This window comes from Mus caroli, chromosome 5 (genome assembly GCF_900094665.2).
Source record: "Mus caroli chromosome 5, CAROLI_EIJ_v1.1, whole genome shotgun sequence".
Classification (NCBI taxonomy): Eukaryota; Metazoa; Chordata; class Mammalia; order Rodentia; family Muridae; genus Mus; species Mus caroli.
The window spans coordinates 130,403,271-130,424,921 of NC_034574.1; the positions used below are offsets into that span (position 1 = coordinate 130,403,271).

The following is a 21,651-nucleotide window of genomic DNA, read 5'->3' on the forward strand; positions in this document are numbered from 1 at the left end:
GGAACTCACTCTGTAGACCAGGCTGGCCTCGAACTCAGAAATCCGCCTGCCTCTGCCTCCCGAGTGCTGGGATTAAAGGCGTGTGCCACCACGCCCGGCCAGAACCAGTTCTAATGGTAGGTGTCTGTGTGTGTGCGTGTGTATGTGTGTGTGTGTGTGTGTGTGTGTGCATTGGAGGTGGGGTCCTTATTTCTTCAGTAACAGGAACTGAACCTAGGGACTTACCCACACTAGGCAAGTGTTCTACTCTTGAGCTACATCCTGACATAGCCCTGGCTGTTCTGAAACTATGTAGACCAGGTTGGCCCCAAAGTCAGAGATCCACCTGCCTCTGCCTGTGCCACCACACTGGGCCTATCCCTCCTTTTGCTTTTTGAGACAGGAGCTAACTAATTTGCCCACACTGACCTTTGACTTTCCCTGGGTCCCTGGGAATGAGAGTGGGAGGAATAAGAGACTGTCTGGGAATCAGTGGGGGGCGGGGCAGTAGCACTGGAGAGTTTACTCAATGGTTAGTCAAGAACACTCACTGCTCTTACAGACGATCAGGTTTAGTTCCCAGCAACAACATGGTAGTCCCCAACCACCTGTAATTCCAGTTCCAGGGAATCCAACACCCTCTTCTGACCTCTGCAAGGCCTTGGCATATATGGACACATAATACATACATGCAAGCCAAACACTCATACACATAAAAAGGAGTCCTTTTTAGAAATTACAAATGATTTCTAAAAATAAAGAGTGGGGAGGGGTAGAGATGGTTCAGTCACTACTATGTCTGCCACACAATCATGGCGAGTTCAGATCCCTAGAGTCTGTGCTGCACTGTCTTTGTTTCCTGTTACTGTGATAAAATACCCAACCAAAAGCAACCTGAGGAAGAATAGGTCTGTTCTAGCTCACAGTTCAAGGTGCTGTCCATTATGGAAGTCCAAGTAGCCATGACAGCTTGACAGCAGCTGGTCACATGGCATCTGTTGTAGGGAGGGAGTAAAGAGTGCGCTGCTCAGCTCCCATCCCTCCCTCCCTCCCATTCATTCCTGGATCAAACCCATGAAAAGATGCAGCTGACAAACAGGGTCGGTTGCCCGTCCCAATTAACCGAATCAGTTAATCCTCTGGATGCCCAGCAACCCATCTCCCCACTGATTCTGGAATCTGTCAAGTCCATATTTAATGGTGCAGCTGCATGAATGTGTAACCCCAGTGCCAGGAAGGTGGAGACACGCAGATGCCTGCTTCACTGGTCCTAGCCAATCACTGAGAGCCCTAGCCTCAAAAATTAAGACTGAAGGGCTCACACTTGCCACCAGGTCTCATAAGCTGAGCTCAGTTCCTAGAATCCATAAGAGAGAAGGAGAGAACCAATGCAGACACTTGTCTTCTGACCTCTGGTGTGCACTCTTTTTTCTTTTTTTAGGATTTATTTATTTATTATATGTAAGTACACTGTAGCTGTCTTCTGACACTCTAGAAGAGGGAGTCAGATCTCATTACAGATGGTTGTGAGCCACCATGTGGTTGCTGGGGATTGAACTCAGGACCTTTGGAAGAGCAGTCAGTGCTCTTAACGGCTGAGCTATCTCTCCAGCCCCCTGGTGTGCACTCTTATGTGCGAGTACATGCATAAATACATACATACATACATACATACATACGCACGCACGCACATGCATATGCATAGACACGCACGCGCACGCACACACACACACCATTAGAAAAAGAAAAAGTAAGTTTGGGATAAGCATCCTACGTTTCTCATTTTGATTTTTAAAATGTATTTTAATCAACTTGGAAAATGAGTATAAATCCCAGGTGCCTGCTGTGGGGAGGCTGACAATCAATGGATGGGCAGAAGGGAGGGAGGGGGAGCAAGGTACAAACATCACAGTGGCTGCCTTAGGTCCCTGCCTGCGAGGAAGAGCGTGGGTGAGGTGGGTTCAGATGCGAGCTCAGGTCCGGAGGAGCACCATGGTGAGGAGGCCTGAAGGTGGAAGAGACAGAGAGTCCATGTAGGAGCCTTCCTCTTCCTGTCCTTTCTCCGGAAGAGGGCCCCATACTCCTCCACTGTGCTCACCTAAGACGTAGGCCGCAACCAGCTTCTGTCCCAGGGACACGTGCAGGACTTGAGGCAGCTGGCTGCCAAGTTCATCCTGCAGTGGCAGGAGCAGGAAGGCCACAGAGATGACGCCTGCCAGCAAGAAGAGCAGGAAGGAGCTGGTGGCCAGCTGCTGGGGGGCATCTGCAAAAGGAGGATGATGAGCACTGGGGACCACGGTCTCTCAGGGATCAGGAAGGACAAGAAAGATGAAACTACGTTGTTGGGGTTGATTCACGTACTATTTATGTATTTAGAAACAGGGAGTCACATGCATGTAGCCTAAGATGGCCACAAACTCATTATGTATCCCAGAACGGGTCTTGAGCTGGGCGTGGTGGCACACGCCTTTAATCCCAGCACTTGGGAGGCAGAGGCAGGCGGGTTTCTGAATTCAAGGCCATCCTGGTCTACAGAGTGAGTTCCAGGACAGCCAGGGCTATACAGAGAAACCCTGTCTCAAAACAAAAACAAAAGAACTGGGTTTTGAATTTCTGATCCTCCTGCCTCTCCCTCCCAAGTGCTGGGATTACAGGTGTGCAACACCATATCCAGCTTTGGTTCTCTTTCTTGAGTGTGTATATGGATGAGTGGGTGGGTGGGTACATGTACATGTGCTATGTAGAGAGGCCTCAGGTGCCATCTAACCTGTGTTTGAGGAACTGGGTCTCTCAGTGGAACCTGGACTTGCCTGTTAGACTGGCCGACTGCTTAGCCAGCACCAAGGATCTGTCTGACTCTGCATCCTCAGAACTGGAATTACAAACAAATTGCTACCATGTCATCAGTGCTGGGGACTGAATTCCGGTCCCTGTTCTTTACCAACTGGACTTTCTCCTCAACATTCTCATCCAGCTGTTTTTCTAAGTGTTCCTACGTAGCCCAGGCTGGCTTTGAACCTGCAACCCTCCTTCCTTGCTTGCAAACCCCCATGTGGTGCTACCCCAGGCCTGTGCCGTCATGTCTTTGTGTTTACATCCTATTGCCTTCTAAGGGTACCCTGGGAATGTTCTCTTCTCCTTGGTGCCTCTGTTCCTGAAGCCACAAGAAGCTCTGTCCTTTGGTCCCCACTTCCTCCTGCCTTCTATACTATGTTCTCAGTGTCCTGGGATGACAGGAAGGGACCTCTGTATCTCTCATATCCAGCATACCAGAGCTGACTGTTCTTCCAGAGGTCCTGGTTCAATTCCCAGCAACCACATGGTGGCTCACAACCATCTGTAATGGGGTCTGATGTCCTCTTCTGATGTGTCTCGTTTTATATATATATATAATAAATAAGTAAATTCTTTAAAAAAGAGAGAAAGAACAAGCTCAGTACAGGTTTTTCATTGAACATAGCTGGCACCTGAGAAAAGACACTGCAGTTGGAGCTGGAGAAGAATTTGTCCCTCTGATTAGAAGTTAGAAACCAGGACAACTGCAGTCTTCTTCCTCACACCTGATAAAAAACCTCAAGCAGGATTATCTATACACACACACACACACACACACACACACACACACACCCCTGAACCCAGAGACTTCTTCAAACCCCATTTAGTTTATTTCTAGGGTATTGCTACTGCGTCTTCTCTCCCTACAGGAGTCCCCAGCGCAGGGCTGGGGTTACTGCTCAGCAGTACAGTACTTGGTACTTGGTAGGCCTCAGGTACAAGGCCAATGCCCAGTACTGCAGAAAACCAAGACCCGTGGAGAGATGACTCATTCAGAAAAAGGGCTGGCCATGCAAGCATGGAGATCTGAGTTCAGTTCTCCAGAACATGCTTAAAACTGGGCATGGAAGTGTATGCCTAGAATCCCAGTGTTTGGGTGGTGGAGGCAGGTGGTGGACTCTAGATTCTGCACCGGCCATCCAGCCTACAAATGAATGTATATTAGGTTCAGTGAGAGAGCCTGTCTCAAAACAACTAAGGGTGAGAAGAGACTGCACATGTACTCAAGTCCATGCATAAGGACCCACATGCATATACTCACACAATACACATACACATTACCACAAACACACACACACAAAGACTCTGTTCAACTCACTCTCCTGAAGATGTCTGGCTGGGGTCAGTCCTGTCCACGCAGGAGGCCCTGGGCTGGGCGTTGGCTCAGAATGTCCCTGAAGCTCCAGGGGGTACGCTGGGGCTCGAAGAACAGAGGTGATGTCTTTTCTTCCAACCACTCGTCCCTCAGTCCCCTCCTCAGATAGCTCAATGCGGAATCTGTCCTGGACGTCATAGTGGCTGGGGACGGGGGCCACGTGCCGTATCACACTGAGCCATTGGGAGGAAAGGAAGTGAGAGGCAACCAACCAAGTAAATCCAGATCTCCTCCCCAGAAACTTTTCCCAGAGTGACTGCAGTCAGCTGGAGAAAAGACAACAGGTAGCTGTGGTGCCTGGCTGCTTCCCCAACCTCCCCACTCACATGTCAATGCAGGACTGAGGCTTCACATATCCCTCTGCATCGAATACCGTGTATTTGGCAGGTGCTGTGCACAGAACTGTCAGATAAAGATACGCGAAGAGATCTTAGGCAAGCTTTACTTAATAGTGCTCCACCGGGGCCCCTCATGTCAGCAACCCCGGAGATGGACATGATTTTTTTTTTTTTCAGACCCAAAGCTAGGCATCTTGCCTCTTGATTAATTCCTCCAGCCCACACAGTCTTCCCATATCCTGCTACCAACCCCCAGAGCCCTAGCTCTAAGGCGCCCGTTTCTTCACCTCGGAAGCGAAGCGCAGTTCCCGTGGGGTTGTAGAGGGTCAGCAGCTGCCGGGGTCCACTTCTCTGGTCCGCCCTGAATACTAGATCCGGGGGAAAGACCAGCACCGGGACAACGGGTCCTGAGGAAGGAGGGGAGCCCCGGGACCCCCGCCCAGGGGCCCCCGGACCCACCAGCTCCTGGTCCTGGGGCGCCCCACGGCGCATGCAGGCTCTGGGCGGTCGGACATCCGAGGGCAGAGCTCAGGAGGACAAGAGGGTCTTAGAGTTTAGGGCTAGTGACGCGAGGGATGAAAAGAGGACAGGGTGAGATCATGAGCAGAGCGAGGCCTGATGTCACCGCTGCCTTGGAACCCCGCTAGATGTGGATCCTACAGCCCCGGGCCCCGGTTCCCAAACCTCCTCTCCTGCCAGCTGGGCCCCAGGTTCCTATAGGCCCCGCCCCCAAACCGCACCGCAGTGGCCACGCCCACTTGGCTAAAGTCCGTCCCGCCTCGTCGCTTCCCAATCCGGCTCTTCCGGTTTGGGGCGCAGTAAACCCGCCCTTTTTCTGACCACGCCTTTTCCGGGTCTTCCCGCTCCGGTCTCCTGACGGACTCCGCTCTCTTGAGAATCCCTGACCTCCAGGTCACCGAATTGTGTCCCCAACCCCTTTCCTTGAGCTCGGCATGTGCTCTGCCCGGGATTCCGCCTGTGAACAGCCGCTTGTACTGTGATAATCACCTCGCGGTCAAAGTTTCCTCCGGTTAACTTGTGCCCAAGTTAAGGGCGCCATCTTCCCGAGAGTTCCTTTATGCACTTCCGCCGTACGGCCTCTCTTATTGGTGGGTGCTGAATCCCTTCCGCCCCAATGTTCGCTGATTGGTGCTCTTCAAAGACCAAACACGCCTCCTTTGGCACCACTGATTGGCTTGATCTTGGTAAGAATTTTTTTTTTTTTTTGGTTTTTCGAGACAGGGTTTCTCTGTATAGCCCTGGCTGTCCTGGAGCTCACTTTGTAGACCAGGCTGGCCTCGAACTCAGAAATCCGCCTGCCTCTGCCTCCCGAGTGCTGGGATTAAAGGCGTGCGCCACCACGCCCGGCCTTGGTAAGAATTTTATGTGTCCTGGGTTCCTTCTCTGTCTGAGAGTAAGAGCGAGAGGCGGGACTGAGCAACGACCTAGCGTTTGTTTATCTGGTTATTTAGAGGCCATCCGTTAGTAGATTTTTTTTTTAAAATTCATTTCGCTTTTCTTTCCTACCTGTATGGGCCTGAAAAACGTATGACTAAGTCAGTAATCAATAAGCAGAACTGGATGAGGCAGGAATCTTAATCTGCTTCAGTTACACTTTTTTTTTTTTTTAATAAGAGGGGAAGTGCTGAAGGGTTCGGACCCAGGTTCGCTTCCAGCATTGACATAGTGATTCATAACCACCTATAACTCCAGTTTCTGGGAATCGAACGCCCTCATTTGGCCTCTGACAATACGTGGGTCATATACATGTAGAGAAAACATTCGATACTAAAGATGTGCCTACTACAAGGCTCTACCCCTATAGGTACGTAATAGTTGCTAAGAAGGGAGAGACATTTTCTTCGTTGGGATACCATTATTAAATTGCCTATGCTCGTGGAAGCAACCTCAATAAAATTTACTGGTTAATCCAAAACCTGTACAGCAACCACCAAGAAAGCAGGAGAGCTTTTTCTAAGCCGGCGCTCCGTCAGGACGAAGCCATGTTCAGCTCAAGCTCATGTTCAGCGCCAAGATCATGAAGCCCAATGGCGAGAATGACGAGTTCGAGTCTGGCATCTCTCAGGCGTGCTCGAGCTGGAGATGAACTCCGATCTCAAGGTGCAGCTGCGGGAACGCAACATCACCACAGCCAAGGAAATTGAAGTTGGTGGTGGTCGGAAAGCTATCATAATTTTTGTACCAGTTCCTCAGCTTAAATCTTTCCAGAAAATCCAAGTCCGGGTAGTTCGTGAATTAGAGAAAAAGTTCAGTGAGAAGCACGTAGTTCTCATTGCTCAGAGGAGAATTCTGCCCAAGCCAACCCGGAAAAGCTGTACGAAAAATAAGCAGAAGCGCCCCAGAAGCCGCACCCTGACAGCAGTGCACGATGCCATCCTTAAGGACTTAGTCTTCCCAAGTGAAATTGTGGGTAAGAGGATCCGTGTGAAACTGGATGGCAGCTGGCTCATAAAAGTTCACTTAGAGAAAGCACAGCAGAACAACGTGGAACACAAGGTTGAAACTTTTTCTGGTGAATACAAGAAGCTCACAGGCAAGGATGTTAATTTTGAATTTCCAGAGTTTCTTTGTAAAGAAAATGACTGAATAAAGTGTCATTCATAGGAAAAAAAAAAAAAAAAGCAAGCAGAACAAGTTGGAAAGGGGAAGGTGATAGGGGAGAAGAGATACAGTGGAGGTGATTGTGACCAAAATACATTTATACACGTTTTATATACAAATTGATCAATTTATTTCTGTAAAACTCATAATTATCTGTAATTAACATGATTAGAAAAAAGACAGAAAAGCAAAAAGGAAAAGAAAACTACCAAAAGTAGTCAGGCACAGTCCTGTAGTTCCAGTAGGTACAGGTGGGATTGCCACAAGTTTGAAACTCACCTGGTCTGTTACACAAAGGGAGTTCTAGGCCAGCCAAGGCCATATAGTGAAGTCTTGTCTCAAAAACCACAAACATTGGAGGTGGGGAGAGATATGGTTGCACACACCTCAAATTATAGCAATCTGGAGGCAAAGGCAGGTGAGTTTGAGGCCAGCCACGGGGTATAGTGAGACCCTATCTCAAAACAAAATAAAATCAAAACCAACAACATTGGACCTGCAAGATGGTTTCACGTGGTAAAGGTGTTTGTGTGGAGCCTAAAGACCTGAGTTGCATCTTCAGGGCTCACTTGGTGGGAGGGAAGAACCAACCTCCATGAGAGCAGAGCTGTGTGTATACACGCACATGCACATATGCGGAAGTGTGGATGTGTGCACCTCAATGGATAACTGTAAAGCTAGGTGTGGTGGTGCACGCCTTTAATTCCAGCCCTCGGGAGGCAGAAGAAGGTGGATCTGCCTACAAAGAAAGTTCCAGGACAGCCTGTGCTACACGGAGAAACCGTTTTAGAAAACCAAAAATAATAAGTAAATAATAAATGTAAAAAAAAATTGAGTTGTTTTTATCGGAAAGACTTCCCTGACAACTGATTTATCATGCTTTTGCTTGGTTTTGTTTGCTTATTTTGTTTCTTTATTTTTCAAGACTAGCCCTGGCTGTAGACCAGGCTTCGATCCACCTGTCTCTGCTTCTTGAGTACTGAGATTAAAGGAGTGCACCACCACTGTCTGTCTGTCTTTCTCTCTCTTTCTTCCTTTTTTTTTTAAAGGTTTATTTATTTATATGTATATGAGCACTCTGTCTGTAGGTACACCTGCATGCAAGAAGAGCGCATCAGATCCCAGTATAGATGGTTGTGGAAAAACGAATTTAGAACCTCTGGGAGAGCAGTGCTCTTAACCGCTGAACCATCTCTCCAGTCCATGAGCCATCAGCCCCAGCCTTGCTTTTTTTGCACGTCTCTTGATATTTGATGTCATATTCTGTTCATCTCTCCTCCGGAGAATGTCTTCTCCAAAACCAGGGACATTTGTTTTCTGTCATATTTTCAGTACTTAAAAGGTAATCTGGGGCTGGAGGTTCAGAGGTTAAGAGCATTGACTGCTCTTCGATCTTCCCGAGGTCTTGAGTTTAATTCGAAGCAACCACATGGTGGCTCACAACCATCAGTAGTGGTATCTCATGCTCTCTTCTGGTGTGTCTGAAGACAGCAACAGTGCACGCACGTGTGCACGCGCGAACACACACACACACAAAATGAAAAACATTTTAAAAATGATAATATGCCATTTGGCCAGAACAAAGGAATGAATTAGATGAACTTTGAGCAGAGATCTAATCAGACTCAGGAAGGAATCCAAAATGTATCTATGGGAAAGAATTCCAGTTGGAGGGAACGGCAGAATCTTGAAGTAGATCTGACCCAGAGAAGGAATGTTTGCAAGCACAAGAACCCGTGATCTAATCCTTAAACAAAAACGTGGAGCCTAGCGGTACGTTTTATAGTCCTGTGGAGAAACTCCTGAAGCTTAGTGGCCAGCTCTGTTTCTGAAAGGTGGCAGGGAGGACTGGGTGGAGCTGGAGGGATGGTTCAGTGGCTAAGAGGGCTTGTCTTGTTGCTCTTCTAGGGGACCTAAGCAGCTATGTTAGGCAGCTCACAAATCACCTGTAACCCCAACTCCAGAGGATCCAACACCCTCTTTTGGCCTCTTTGACACACACACACACACACATATTAAAAGAAACAAGAGGTGGATGGTGATTTTTGAGGATAACACTCAAGGGTGGCTCTAAACACATATGTACACATATATACACAGAAAAAAGAGAGAGCTCTCTCCTTTTACACTGTGAATTGAGGTTTATGGACTTGTCAGCAGGCACCTTTCCTTGCCGAACCATCTTGCATGCCCCTACTGTATGTTCCTGTTTCTTTGTTTTCTCAGACAGGGTTGGTTTCTGTGTAGTCCTGGCTGTCCTGGACACCCTCTGTAGACCAGGTTGACCTCAAACACAGAGATCCATCTGCCTCCTGAGTGTTGGGATTAGAGGCGTGCGCCACCACCGCCATCTGGCCCCTATCATATATTAAGAGTATTCTGAATGTTTAAGATATTGTTCAGTGGGGCTAGAGAGATGGCTCAGAGGTTAAGAGCACTGACTGCTCTTCCAGAGGTCCTGAGTTCAATTCCCAGCAACCACATGGTGGCTCACAACCATCCGTAATGGGATCTGATGCCCTCTTCTGGTGCGTCTGAAGACAGCCACAGTGTCTTCACTTTTTATTTATTTAGTATTATATCTAAGTACACTGTGGCTGTCTTCAGACACACCTGAAGAGGGCGTCAGATCTCATTACGGATGGTTGTGAGCCACCATGTGGTTGCTGGGATTTGAACTCAGGAGCCTAGCGGTCGGTGCTCTTAACCACTGAGCCATCTATCTCTCCAGTAAGTTCCCGAGTTCAGTCAGTCTTTAGTGCCACTCAAAGGAAAGAGTACTCTGAAATCCAAGATGTGCCTCCCACCCCCACCACACATAGAACCTCAGACACCATCCCTTCCTGAGTCAAGGAACATTTATTTGGATAAGCTCTGAGGCTGTATCTGGCTAGGACATCAGGCAGCTGTCCTAGGTTGGGAGGGACACTTCCTCTTGCTTAGGTTATTGAGGATCTGGTCCTGGTTGGGCTTGTAGAGAACCACGAAGCTCTCTGGAGGAAGGATGGGGCCTCTGTTTTCTTCCACCTGACCCATCAGCAGATAACTGGCTCCTGAGGAGGAGGAGGGGAGAGCTCAAGTTATCAAGGCCTGTCAACGTATCTTCTTGGTCAGACTTTACAGCTGCACACCTTCAGTGTGCTCAACACCCACCCCATTTCCCATGTGCCTTACCTTTCTTCATGGGGGGCATCTGCCTGCAGGGCACATACAACTTCAGAGAGGTGCCACTGGGCGGAGAGGGCAGGTCCAGTCCTCCGGTTTTGTAGACACCAAGGAGACTGACAGTGACAGTGAGGCCTTCCCCGGGGCCCCGGACCATGGTCTTCACTGTTCCTGTCACCACTGTAGCAAGATGTCGGTGAGAGGTGAAGAGTCAGGTGCTAGGACTGGGCTCCGGTGAGAGTACAGGAAGTCAGAAGGGCAGGAGAGAGTCTTACCTAGGCTACTGGAACAGAAGTTGCTCTGCAAGGTGCCTGACCGCTTGTACTGCTTTGGGCAGGTGATGCTGGGGGCAGCTAGGAAGAGACAATGCTGTCTGTGGAGGGTGGCCTCCCTAGCAGGCAGGCCCATTCTCCTCATGTCAGCCTATCTAGTCCTTTATTTGCAGCACTAGACATGGAAACCGAGTCTGGTGCATGCTGGCCAGGGGCTCTGCAGCTGAGCCACACCCTTTGGCCCTCACTGGGGGATTCTACGCAAGCCAGCACCTTGCCACTGAGTCACACCTCAGAACCTCACTAGAGGATCCTGGAGCAGGCACTCTACAGTTAGCTTAGCTTCCAGCCCCTTATTGGGAGAATTTTAGAAATGCTCTACTTCTGAGCATATGCCCTCAGCCCTCATTGGGAGACTCTAGGCAAACCCTGCTTTCCCTAATCACATCTGAAATTACAACAGCTGTATGGATGTAAACCCAGAGTTCTACCCAGCGATGCTTCCCAACACTAGTCCCAGACATTGACAGGAAGCAGGCACCAGTGAGTGCTGGATGGATGGATGGATGAATAGATGGATGAGTGGATGGATGGATAGAAGAACAGATGGGTGGATAGATGGATGGACTGATGAGTGGATAGATGAATGAATGGATGTGGTGGATGGATGAATGAGTAGATGGATGAATGAATGAATGAACGAACGAATGGATGGGTGGATGGATGGATGAATAGTGCTTCCTTTAGCCAATCCCCTTCTTTCACTTTCTTTTTCTTTTATTTATATGGTGTTTTGCATGTATGTGTGGAGTTACAGATGATTTTGAGCTCTTCACCACCGAGCCATCTCTTCAGTACCTTCTTCTACCTTCTCACACTTACCTGGGGCCACTGGAGTTGCCTGGGTAGCAGGGGAAGCCTCTAGTGTCTCTGCAGGTTGGGATTTAGGTTTAGTGGGTGGTTTGGCTTTGGGCCCAGTTCCTGTCTTAGGGTCAGAGCGGGACTGGGGACCACGCTGTACATCCTCCCCTGGACTCAGGGCTGACTCCTTTTCTACAGCATCCCGTGGCAGGGTCCTGTAGGAGGCTGAGAAGCCATCTGCGGTGACACTGAGATCCGATACAAACTGGACCAGGAGCTCATTCCCTTCAGAAGAGATGGGGCTGCAGTGGGCAGAGGAGCATTTGCTGAGGTGTCAGGTAGACTCGGCACTCTGTTCTGTCCCCACTGGCCAAGCTTAATAAACCAGTCCTCTGACATTAGAATCTCCCCCACCCCCACAAGCTCTGCAGACTCCAGAGGATACGCTAAACCTTGGCTACCTCCTACACTTGTTCTGACCAGTAGTTTGGGATCCTAGAGCTCAGATCTTGCCTGGTCAGCTGCGCCTCCCCCCAGTCTTTCACACAGAGATGCAGAGTTAGCTCCAAAACTGCCCATCAAAACGATCACTCACCTAGGGGCCTTGTCTCCGCAAAATTTCCCCAGCCTCTTTGAGTCGTCACTCACAGCTCCGTTAAACACACTGACAGAGTCATATCGGCAGTACGTGTCAGGCTCCACATCAAACTTCCCAAAGGTTAGCATGATCACCTGGTAGAGGCATTAGGCTACGTAGCAGGACAGGCCAAGGAGGACCGAATAGTGTGTCCTGCACTTTTTTCAGCATTAGGGATACTTGGAAGTAGCACTAATAGTGAGTCCCCTTGTTCCCTCTAGTGTTTGCACACTGGTAGCCTGGGGATCTTACACACACACACACACACACACACCTATACTCTACAGGGAGCATCCTTTGGAGAACTCCACCCCAGTAGCATCACACACTTTTATCATTTTTTGCTTTCATGTAAGATGGGTCTGGTTTTGTTCTCTACCAGGACAGGCTCAGGGATCAGGACACAGAAGTTCAATAAGGTTTTGCTGTTCGTGTGCTTTTAAGGATGTTGCCTGGGCACCTAGTGGGCAGCCTAGGTAAGAAGGTCAGTACCTGGTCTGAGGGTGCAATGATGTGCCAGGAACAGCTGATGCCTGGTGGGTAATCCGACTCAGGCCAGTTGGGCGTGGTCAAGGTTCCCTGCGCCTTCTCCATCCGCCCCCCACAAAACTGGTGCTCTGAGAAAGGGAGAGAGGGACGGGGTGGGGGGCGGTAGAGACCCTCTGTCAGCTAGGAGAGAGCTCTAGACCGGGAGCTCTGGCAGGCCGCTAGGAAGTCTGGGTCTCAAGATGAGGGGACACAAGGGGAAACAGTAGAAAGAGCGAGTTACCAAACGCCTGGGAATATGGGACTGGGATGGCCAACAGAGAGGAGAAGATGAATGGATCCCTCCTGGCCCCTCCCCAGCCCACCGCCACACCACGCCTCTTCCCCTAGGAGATCCCATCTCTCCATCCCGGCCAAGCAGAAGAATCCTCTTCAGCAGGCTAGAGAGCTCTCACGTGGTGAGGGTGCCCTCCCCTCTGTTGAGGTCTCAGCCTGAAACATTTCCAGAGAGACTTGTGCTGCCGGGAGGGGGTGATGGGACCGCAATCGGGATCCCAGAGCTGGGTATAGGGGGCTCCAGTGAGGGAATCCTTGTCCCCCAGCTTCAAGGTGCCCCCTTACTCCTGTCAGAGGAGCCCGATTGCGGAGGGGGGCGGGCAGTTACTCACCGTCCCAGTAACCCCAGGCCGCCCATTCCACCCGCGGGTCCATGACCCATTTCCGCCTCGCACCTGGGGGAGGCCCTGGAAGAGGGGTAGGTGGGAGCGGGAGGGGGAGAGAAGACCAGGAGGAGGGACTGAAGGGGCGGTTAGTGAGAAGAAAGGGAGTAGTGGTGGCCCTAACTCTTGGGAGTAATCTGGGGAGGATCAAAGTTAGGGCAGGGGTGGGGACCTGAACCGGGGTGGGGTCAGGAGAGGGGAAAGAGGAGGCGAAGATACTCACCAGTGCCTGAAGTGGCCCGGCCGCTGTACCAGAGCAGGAAGCCTCGTCCCCCGGTGCCCTCGTCAGTTGTCATCCTTAAAGTCACTTGGTTGCCAGGTGCGACTACAGGTGCAGGCCTGAAGGTGCCGCAGAAGCGTCCAAGTCGCTGGCCTGAGGTGCCAGAGCCAGCAAAAACCTCCAGAGCATCGTAGCGGCAGGAAGGGTGGAGCTCCATATCGAAGACTCGGAAGGACAGGGACACAGTCTGGCCCTCGGGCACCTGAAAAAAGGGGAATGAGGGTCCCGCAAAATCAGGCCCCAAACAACCCTGACCGTGGGCATCTCCCCCTCCCCCAAGTACTTCCTAGGCAGAGAAATAGCCATAACTGGAAAGGCCCCCTGGCCAATGCAACACAAGGGGCCTGGGCTCTGCTCCTGCCTTGTGGTCTCTGGAGGGAGAGAACAGGAGCAAATTAGGGATGGAGTCTCAGCGTTTTTGTTTTTTGTTTTTTCCATAAAAAATCTAAGGCTTAAACTAGGTATGGCGGCTCACACCTGTGATTCCAGGGTTTATTGTGCTGATAGGATTGCCTCAAAGTTCAAGGCCAACCTAAGCTACACAGTGAGATCCTGCCTCCAAAAACTTAGGGCTCAGCTCCAGAAGTGGTGGTGTGTGCCTGGGATCCCAGCTATTTGGGAAACAGAGGCAGGAGGACCATAAATGTCAAGACCCATAATTTACAGAGACCATGTTTCAAAAATAAAAGGGGAAGCGATCTAGGGAGATGGCTCAGTGGGTAAAAGTGCTTATTCAAGATCAAATCCCCCAGAACCCACATAAAAGGCTGCATTGAAGTCTCCACACATATGCCTTGAACCCTAAGCCCACTGGGAGGCAGACAGGAGGATCACTGGGGCTTGCTGGCTCTCATACTAGCTTTAGATTTAGTGAGAGGCTTTGTCTCAAGAAAATAGGGTGGAGAACGGTACACCTCTGGAACACCTGCTCTGACCTCTGCATAAATGCACGCACGCGTGTGCAAACTCATGCCCAACAAACACATTAAAAACAACCACCGGCCGGGCTGGGCGTGGTGGCGCACGCCTTTAATCCCAGCACTTGGAGGCGGAGGCAGTTGAATTTCTGAGTTCGAGGCCAGCCTGGTCTACAGAGTGAGTTCCAGGACAGCCAGGGCTACACAGAGAAACCCTGTCTCAAAAAACCAAAACCAACCAACCAAACAAACAAACCACAAAAACAAACCTAAATGAATAAAAGAGATGGACCTCAGTGGTAGAGTTCTGGCCTAGTATGCCAAAGTCCCAGGGCTCGGTTCCCGGTAGTGGGATTGGACCAAGAGGAGGAAGGTTGGAGGTGCTTCAGAACATGTTACCATGGGGCCTGACGCCCTTGGACCAAAGAGGAAAAGAGGGTTTCCCGAGGTGATGCCCGGTGGTGGGACGGTATCCCTGGGCTGTGAAGGTTTGGCTTGGGAGACTGATGAAGAGCAATGGGGACCAGAGGGGCCTTCTCACCGTAATTGTCCAGATGCACTTCTTGTTTGGGGGGTAGAGGTTGGGGAAACCCTCACTTGCCACGTAACCTGACTCCCCGGTCACGTCCCCTCCGCACAGGAACACAGGTCTGGAGGACAGAGGAGGTGTCAGGCAGAACCACTGAAGAGATGGTTCATGAGCAGGGCAAGCCGCGGCAATATGGGAAGACGGTGTTGGAGAAGCCCCAGCCTGCTGACTGGAGACTCCGGCCCAAGGACCACGGAAAGTGGGGCTAGGCAACCGCCTTGTCTCTCCATCCCCTAGAGGCTCCACCCCCACGCTGCCAGGAATTCCGGGAATCCTTCTCAGTCCCCCTAACCTCCTCTACCCCCCCCCCCTGTCCTGCCTGGCAGTCAAGGACAGGAGCCGCCTAACTACTTCCAGATGTGACAAGCCACGAGGCCACGAGGGGGAGGGGGCAAGAGAGATGAGGAAAGCAACAGTGGACACACAGCTAGGGGCTCCCACCTTTGCCCTGCTGCCGTGCTCCTGGCTAAGGACCAGTACCTGACGACTTTCTGCTTGCCACCCTTCCCCCAATCTCAGTTCCTGAATGTCAGCTAATAGACAAGGTCAAGGTCTTGGCTTTCTGGGTTCAAGCTCCATGGAGGGGCAAAGGGCAGAAGAACGGTAGTGAAGGAGTGGGAACAGTGGAAGTTACAGACCAGTGTGGCCTTGCAGAAGACAGGGAGGATATGAATCTGAAGAGGAAAAGGGATTTGCTAGCAGAAGAGCTTGCAAGACCCACAGGCACAGCCCTCCCAGGACTCACAAGCATTCTGAAGCTTCCTCTGGAAGCCATCTGAAAGATATGAGACCTACCTCGTGTAGTTGGGGGTCTGGCCTCGGGCAAGAGGCAGCACCCAGGCCAAAAGGAATGGCCCCAGAAGGGAGGTTAGGGCAGCAGGCAGCATTGTGTAGGGCGGAAGTGCTGGAAGTAGCAGCTGAGTTCAGCAGCAGCAGCAGCAGCAACAGCAGCAGCAGCAGCAGCAGCAGCAGCAGGATAATCAGGACCAGATGAAGCAGCCCCGGGTGTGTGGGCGTGGGGACTGGCCAACTGGGCGGGCAGCAGGGGAGGCGGGACAGGGAGACAGCTGGGACAGTGCTTGAGTCCCTTCAGAGGCCTCTCTAGGTCTTGGACATATATTAATTGACCAGAGAATGCTGGGAACACATCTAGTCATGTGCCACTGCCCTCTGTCCTTTGCCTGGGGACCTGGCGTTTGCTGGAGACTTTCAGGTGCAGGCTGGACCCCTCTTCACCTGTTGCTTTCTCCGCATCTAGAGAGGATGTCCCCAAGTCTCTTGGCTATCCACTGTCCCACTGCACACTTCCGGATGGTTCTTGTTGCTTAAGACAGGCTTGCCATGACGCACTGGCTAGTCGGAGCTTTCGATCTTTCTGCCTCAGCTTCCCACGTGCTGGGATTACAGGTCTGCACCCCCTTCCCCAGGCGCTTCTGCACATACTTAGGACCTCCCCTTAACACTGGACCAGATCAGGCCAAGCAAAGTGGCTTTCTGACTCCTTATTTTTTCTTCCAACTATTTTAAGGTACAGAAGGGTTAAGGGGGGTGGGGTGTGGAGTGTCCCTGTCCCTGGGCAAAGAGGGGACGGAGCAAAAAGTAAGGGAAAGGATGGGAGAGAGAAGAGGATGGGATGCTGATTCCACGGGACTGTGGGCTAGGGGTGAGGTACCCCAGAAGTGACGATCAGATTGCAGGTTTGGCGCAGGTATAACGGAGGCACACCTGAAATCCTAGCTCTTTGGAAATGGAGTCAGCGTGCGCATGATTAAAGAGGTCAGCCTGGGCCACACAGTGAGGCTCTGTCACAAACAAAACCAACAGACCCAACAGAGGCTTCAAAGTGGGAAGTAAGGTGTGTCTGTCGTCCGAGTTATTTCACAAGCCCAGGCCTGACCTCCACATCACAAAGTGGGGCTTCTGGAGTGAGAAGGAGAAGGTGAGCTGGGGGTGCTGGCACTTCCTCAGTAAGACCCCCTCACCAGCCAGGCCTCCCTCCATCCCAGGCCACCCCTCCATGACCCTGCTCTGCCCCAGGGTTTTGAAACAGGCTTAGCTTTAGCCTTTTATTCTACTGTCCATCAAATTTCTCACTCATGATAGTCAGGTTGGGGGCTCCTCCAGGGCAGCCCCCTGCACATTTATAAGAAGTCCCTCCCCTCCCCTCGAATACGCAGCGCTGCTCCCCACAGCCCCCCCCCCCCCCCCCACCCATGTACACACAGTGTTCTCTGACACTCCATCTCTTCTCAGCTCTAGCCCAGGGCTCAATTTCCTTCAGGAGGAAAGGCTAGGAAGAGGGGTTCAGCTCTCAGGAGTCGAGGTGTCTGGGCCAGCCCCTCCAGCAGCCCTCTGCAACATGTCCAGTGCCTCCCAGAAGAAATCTTTCTGGGCAGCCATCAAGGGCATCCAGCCCACAATCTCCTTCATCTTCTCCATTCGGTCCTGCAATGTGGGGCAACTGTGGATCTGGCTGAGGTACTCCTCACAGGCCTGGGCTGTTCCCCCAGGGTCTTGGGGGGCTCCAGCCCCCTGGCTAGGTTCAGGGCTCCCCCCCACCCTGCTGGCTGGCAGGTCTCGATAGACAGGGCACTGTTCGATGTCGTGGCTGGACAGCATATAGAGACACTCTCTGGTGGAGCAGAGGGAGCAGGCACACAAAGGGACCTTAGAGGAGAGAAGGGGTGGAGCTGAGCGAGGCTTAACACTGCTTCCAGGAAGCCGACTTAACCCTGATGCTATGCTGACCCCTCTCAGACAGGCCCTGGCCAGCAAGTGAGCTTCAGCTTGCTATGTTCCATGTGAACTTGGATAGAGCCATGGGGTCAGCTAAGGAGAAAGCGGCAAGAAGTGTGGTGCAAGAAGGGAGACTTCGCAGTACAGGGGAGATGGAACCAATGGATCCCTTACAGGGGTCACAGCTATCAGCTCGGCACGGGGACACAGGAAAACCAGGAAAAGCTAGACCAGCCTGGGCTCCACAGTGAGAATCTACTGCGGCCATGCTTGGTGCCCAATATGAAGCAGTGAAAGAACTAAATCTTACGGGTTGTCCCCTGCCCTCCACTGGCACACTGTGGCATAACTCCCTTCCCACAATTCTTTTAAAGACTTTGGAGAGAAGGGAGGTTAAGTCCCGTGGTCCACCTGGCTCTAGTGTTCTACCCTCCCTGAGGCCTGCCCGCTTGCTTGACCCTGCTCTGACCTTGATGTGCAGCTTGACGAAGGAGGCGCTCCCCTTGGGCCAGCCAGGAAGACGGCCTCCGGCCCCACAGCCGCACCCCAGCAGCTCCTTGCTGAAATCCGAGGTCTGACTCAGCACCAAGGAATGGTTGAGGCCACACCACAGGGCGATGGGGCGTTGCAGATAATGAACCTGAGAACGGACAGACAACATGGCCAGGGGGGTTAAGGTGGGAAGTGGGGACCCCAGGTTGGAGAAAGGCTGAATGGAAGGCTTGGGGCAGAGTGCAGTCTTGGGAGCTGGAGGAAAAGCAGGTCCTGTCCCAGAAAGTTCACCCTGCCCTGCAAGCTGACAGCTATCTGTCCATTCCTGTGCACACAAAGCCTCCCAGAGGCTACGGGGCACTCAACTCCCCAGGACAGGACCAGTTGCCGGGGAACCTGCACACATGTTTGCACACACACATGCATCCTTGCATGTGCACACACACACACACAGAGTAAAAATACAAAATACCAAGCAAGGAACAATTAAAAGGTCAACCAGGCATGAGGATGCAGAGGGATTAAAGTGACTTCCAGTCCAAATCAGGTTACACAGTGAGAGTTTGTCTCCAAAAATCCAACTGGAAAGCGTACCACGAACTACTAACTTCTCTATGGCTGTTCTATGGTACAGACACAGGTGAACATACGTGTGTGGTGTTCAGAGGGGCAACTGTAGCTGTTATGCTAAAGGCCTAGTCTATCGGGACTCTGAGACAACCTGGAGACTCCTCCGCCTCCCCGTGGCTGGGACTGTCATCATGCACTACTGTGCCTGGCTTTTTAAAACAAACAAACAAACAAACCAACAAACCAACAAGCAAACCAACCCAGCACATGATTTCTGGGAATCAAATTCAGATCCTCTTACTAGCAAAGCAAGCCCTGTGCTAAGATGGCCTTTATTGTTTCCCTAAATAAACAGTTTTACAAGCAGTACTGGGATTGAATCTAGTCTCCTGGGTGCCAGACGAGCACTCTCTTACTCAAGTGCGTCCGCAACTCATTTTTCACTTTTCATTTTGAGACACAGACTTGATACATAACCAGGCTGGTTCTAAGCTCAGTGTAATGCTGGCTGGCTTTTGGGGGGCTGGAAGGATGACTCAGTGGTTAAGAGCACTGACTGCTCTTCTGAAGATATTGAGTTCAAATCCCAGCAACCACAGGGTGGCTCACAACCATTGGTAATGAGATCTGACACCCTCTTCTGGTGTGTCTAAAGACAGTTACAATGTCCTTACTTATAATAATAAATAAGTCTTTAAAAAAAAAAAGAGCACTGACTGATCTTCCAAAGGTCCTGAGTTCAAATCTTGGCAACCACATGGTGGCTCACAACCATCTGTAATGGAATCCTATGCCCTCTAGTGGTGTGTCTAGAGACAGCAACGATATACTCACACACATAAAATAAATAAAACTTTAAAAAAAAATGGATCTTTTCCCCTTCCCTCTGGCCTGATTAAACATTATGTGTTTTTAATAAACGAGGTGATTAAGTGGGTTGTATTACTTCATAGTTCTTGTTTGCTTAGTTTATAGTTTCATAGGTTTTGTGTGATGCACATGTGCCACAGCACCCACGGGATAACTGCATATCAGTTTTCTCCTTCCACCATGGGGGGGGGGGGTCCCAGAGACTGAACTCAGATCATCAGGCTTGGTAGCAAGTGCTGTTTTTCCTGATAACCATCTCCATAGCTCTTTATTTTGGGATGGGGTCCTGTGGTGGTTTGAGTGAGACCTGCCCCATAGGCTCATATATTTGAGTGCTTAGTCACCGGGGAGTGGCAAGTTTGAGGACAAATAAAGAACTAAAAGGTGTGACCTCACTTTTAGGTCAAAATGGCAGGCCGATCTGCTGTTTCAGCTTCAAGCAAGTGGCTGGATGGTTTTCGAAAGTGGTATTATAATGCTGCAGGATTCAATAAACTGGGGTTAATGCGAGATGATATACTACATGAAACTGAAGATGTAAAAGAAGCCATAAGAAGGCTTCCTGGGGACCTTTTTAATGACAGGATGTTTCGAATTAAGAGAGCCCTGGACCTGACTATGAGGCATCAGATCTTGCCTAAGGATCAGTGGACAAAATATGAGGAGGACAAATTCTAGCTTGAACCCTATCTAAAAGAGGTTATTCGGGAAAGAAAGGAGAGAGAAGAGTGGGCCAGGAGTGGTCTTTTAGTGAAGATCTGTGGGTGTGCCTGGTCTCACCATACTTTCACAAAGTTATTTCAACCCAAATCACAATTTAAGAATGATTTATTCTACCTATGTCACACTTTAAATAAACGTCTATTGTAACCATAAAAAAGAAAGAACGAAAAGGCGTGACCTCCAGCACCACCATGCCAGTCGTGAACTCCAAAACTGCACATAAGCTTTCTTTCCTAAGAGTTGCCTTGCTCTCCACAGCACTAGAGCAGCGACTAAGACAGCTCACATGTAGCCTGGCTGGCCTAGAACTCACTGTGTAGCTGACGATGGTCTTCAGTTTATGCTCTTCCTGTCTCCACAGACCACATGCTGGGCTTATGGTCACGCACCACTGGGCCTGGGTTTGCTAGTGCCAGGGATGAAACTCAGGGTCCATGCACGCTAGGCAAGCCTTCTATCCCTGGCTCAGGATATCCTTCTCAATCCTCTGTGGCAGCCATGGGCACTGCCTGCATCTGCCTCTCTGCCTTGGGTTTTGTTGTACAGCCTGGAACCGGCTTGTCATAGGGACACTTCCAGATCAGTGTTTTACTCTCACTGCAAAAAGTCTGAATTTGCGTTACGTCTCCTTCCCCCTAAAGCAACTCCTACTGTGGCTCTTCTTTCCATGTGTGCTGCCAGAACCTTGTCTCGTGTGCTGCCACCCCTCCATGGCATCCTGGTGCGGTTTGCATTCTTGGATTCTGCACACTTACAGGCAGGTGTGTGTCACCTGTGAATGACTGCCATCTATTCCAGGACCTGTAAACTCTGCAATGTCTCCTTTCTGAATCATTCCACCCATATTTGTGCCCACTAAGACACTGCCTCAGAGCCCAGTGGTTTCCAGCGGACACTCTCTGTTCTCATCTAACTAGTCTTTTGTTCTCTTCTCTCTACCTGCTACTCTCTCTCTTGTTGAGACTCCTATATTCCAGAGGCTGGCCTTGAATTCTGTATGGAGCCAAATGACCTTGAATTCCAATTTCCCTGCCTCTACCTAGTACTAAGATTACAAGTGTGAACCAGGGCCCTGCAGTGGTACATGCCTTTAAGCCCAGCACTTGGGAGGCAGAGGCAGGGGCAGGGGCAGGGGCAGGGGCAGGGGCAGGGGCAGGGGCAGGGGCAGGGGCAGGGGCAGGGGCA

The 21,651-nt window shown here is 50.8% G+C and overlaps 3 protein-coding genes and 2 pseudogenes across 4 annotated transcripts in view; 2 read left to right on the top strand and 3 right to left on the bottom strand.

Moving 5' to 3' along the window:
- Window positions 1-1,761: 1,761 nt before the first annotated feature.
- On the bottom strand, window positions 1,762-5,598 carry Mospd3 (motile sperm domain containing 3). The gene is made up of 6 exons (XM_021162969.1): window positions 5,536-5,598; window positions 4,815-5,087; window positions 4,516-4,591; window positions 4,133-4,362; window positions 2,078-2,242; window positions 1,762-1,984 (listed from the first exon to the last, which is right to left on the bottom strand). The coding sequence occupies exons 2-6, from the start codon at window positions 5,017-5,019 to the stop codon at window positions 1,953-1,955; spliced, it is 708 nt and encodes a 235-aa protein (XP_021018628.1). The 5' UTR covers window positions 5,020-5,087; window positions 5,536-5,598; the 3' UTR covers window positions 1,762-1,952.
- Window positions 5,599-5,695: 97 nt separating this feature from the next.
- LOC110294976 lies at window positions 5,696-7,190 on the top strand (annotated as a pseudogene).
- Window positions 7,191-9,989: 2,799 nt separating this feature from the next.
- Pcolce (procollagen C-endopeptidase enhancer) lies at window positions 9,990-16,176 on the bottom strand. Its single transcript, XM_021162583.2, has 9 exons — window positions 15,871-16,176; window positions 15,028-15,136; window positions 13,513-13,771; window positions 12,577-12,701; window positions 12,043-12,179; window positions 11,469-11,749; window positions 10,590-10,667; window positions 10,324-10,494; window positions 9,990-10,202 (listed from the first exon to the last, which is right to left on the bottom strand). Exons 1-9 carry the CDS (start codon window positions 15,960-15,962, stop codon window positions 10,048-10,050), a joined length of 1,407 nt encoding a protein of 468 aa, XP_021018242.1. The 5' UTR covers window positions 15,963-16,176; the 3' UTR covers window positions 9,990-10,047.
- Window positions 16,177-17,286: 1,110 nt separating this feature from the next.
- Fbxo24 (F-box protein 24) overlaps window positions 17,287-21,651 on the bottom strand; it is a 13,100-nt gene continuing 8,735 nt past the window's right edge. For both annotated transcript variants that reach the window (XM_021161925.2, XM_021161926.1), the window contains exons 9-10: window positions 18,281-18,451; window positions 17,287-17,742 (exon numbers count right to left, since the gene is read on the bottom strand). In XM_021161925.2, the coding sequence (XP_021017584.1) occupies window positions 17,380-17,742; window positions 18,281-18,451 (534 nt within the window). In that variant the 3' untranslated portion in view covers window positions 17,287-17,379. The remainder of the gene's footprint in view (window positions 17,743-18,280; window positions 18,452-21,651) is intronic.
- The window catches only part of LOC110294096, a 3,439-nt pseudogene continuing 1,939 nt past the window's right edge, over window positions 20,152-21,651 (top strand).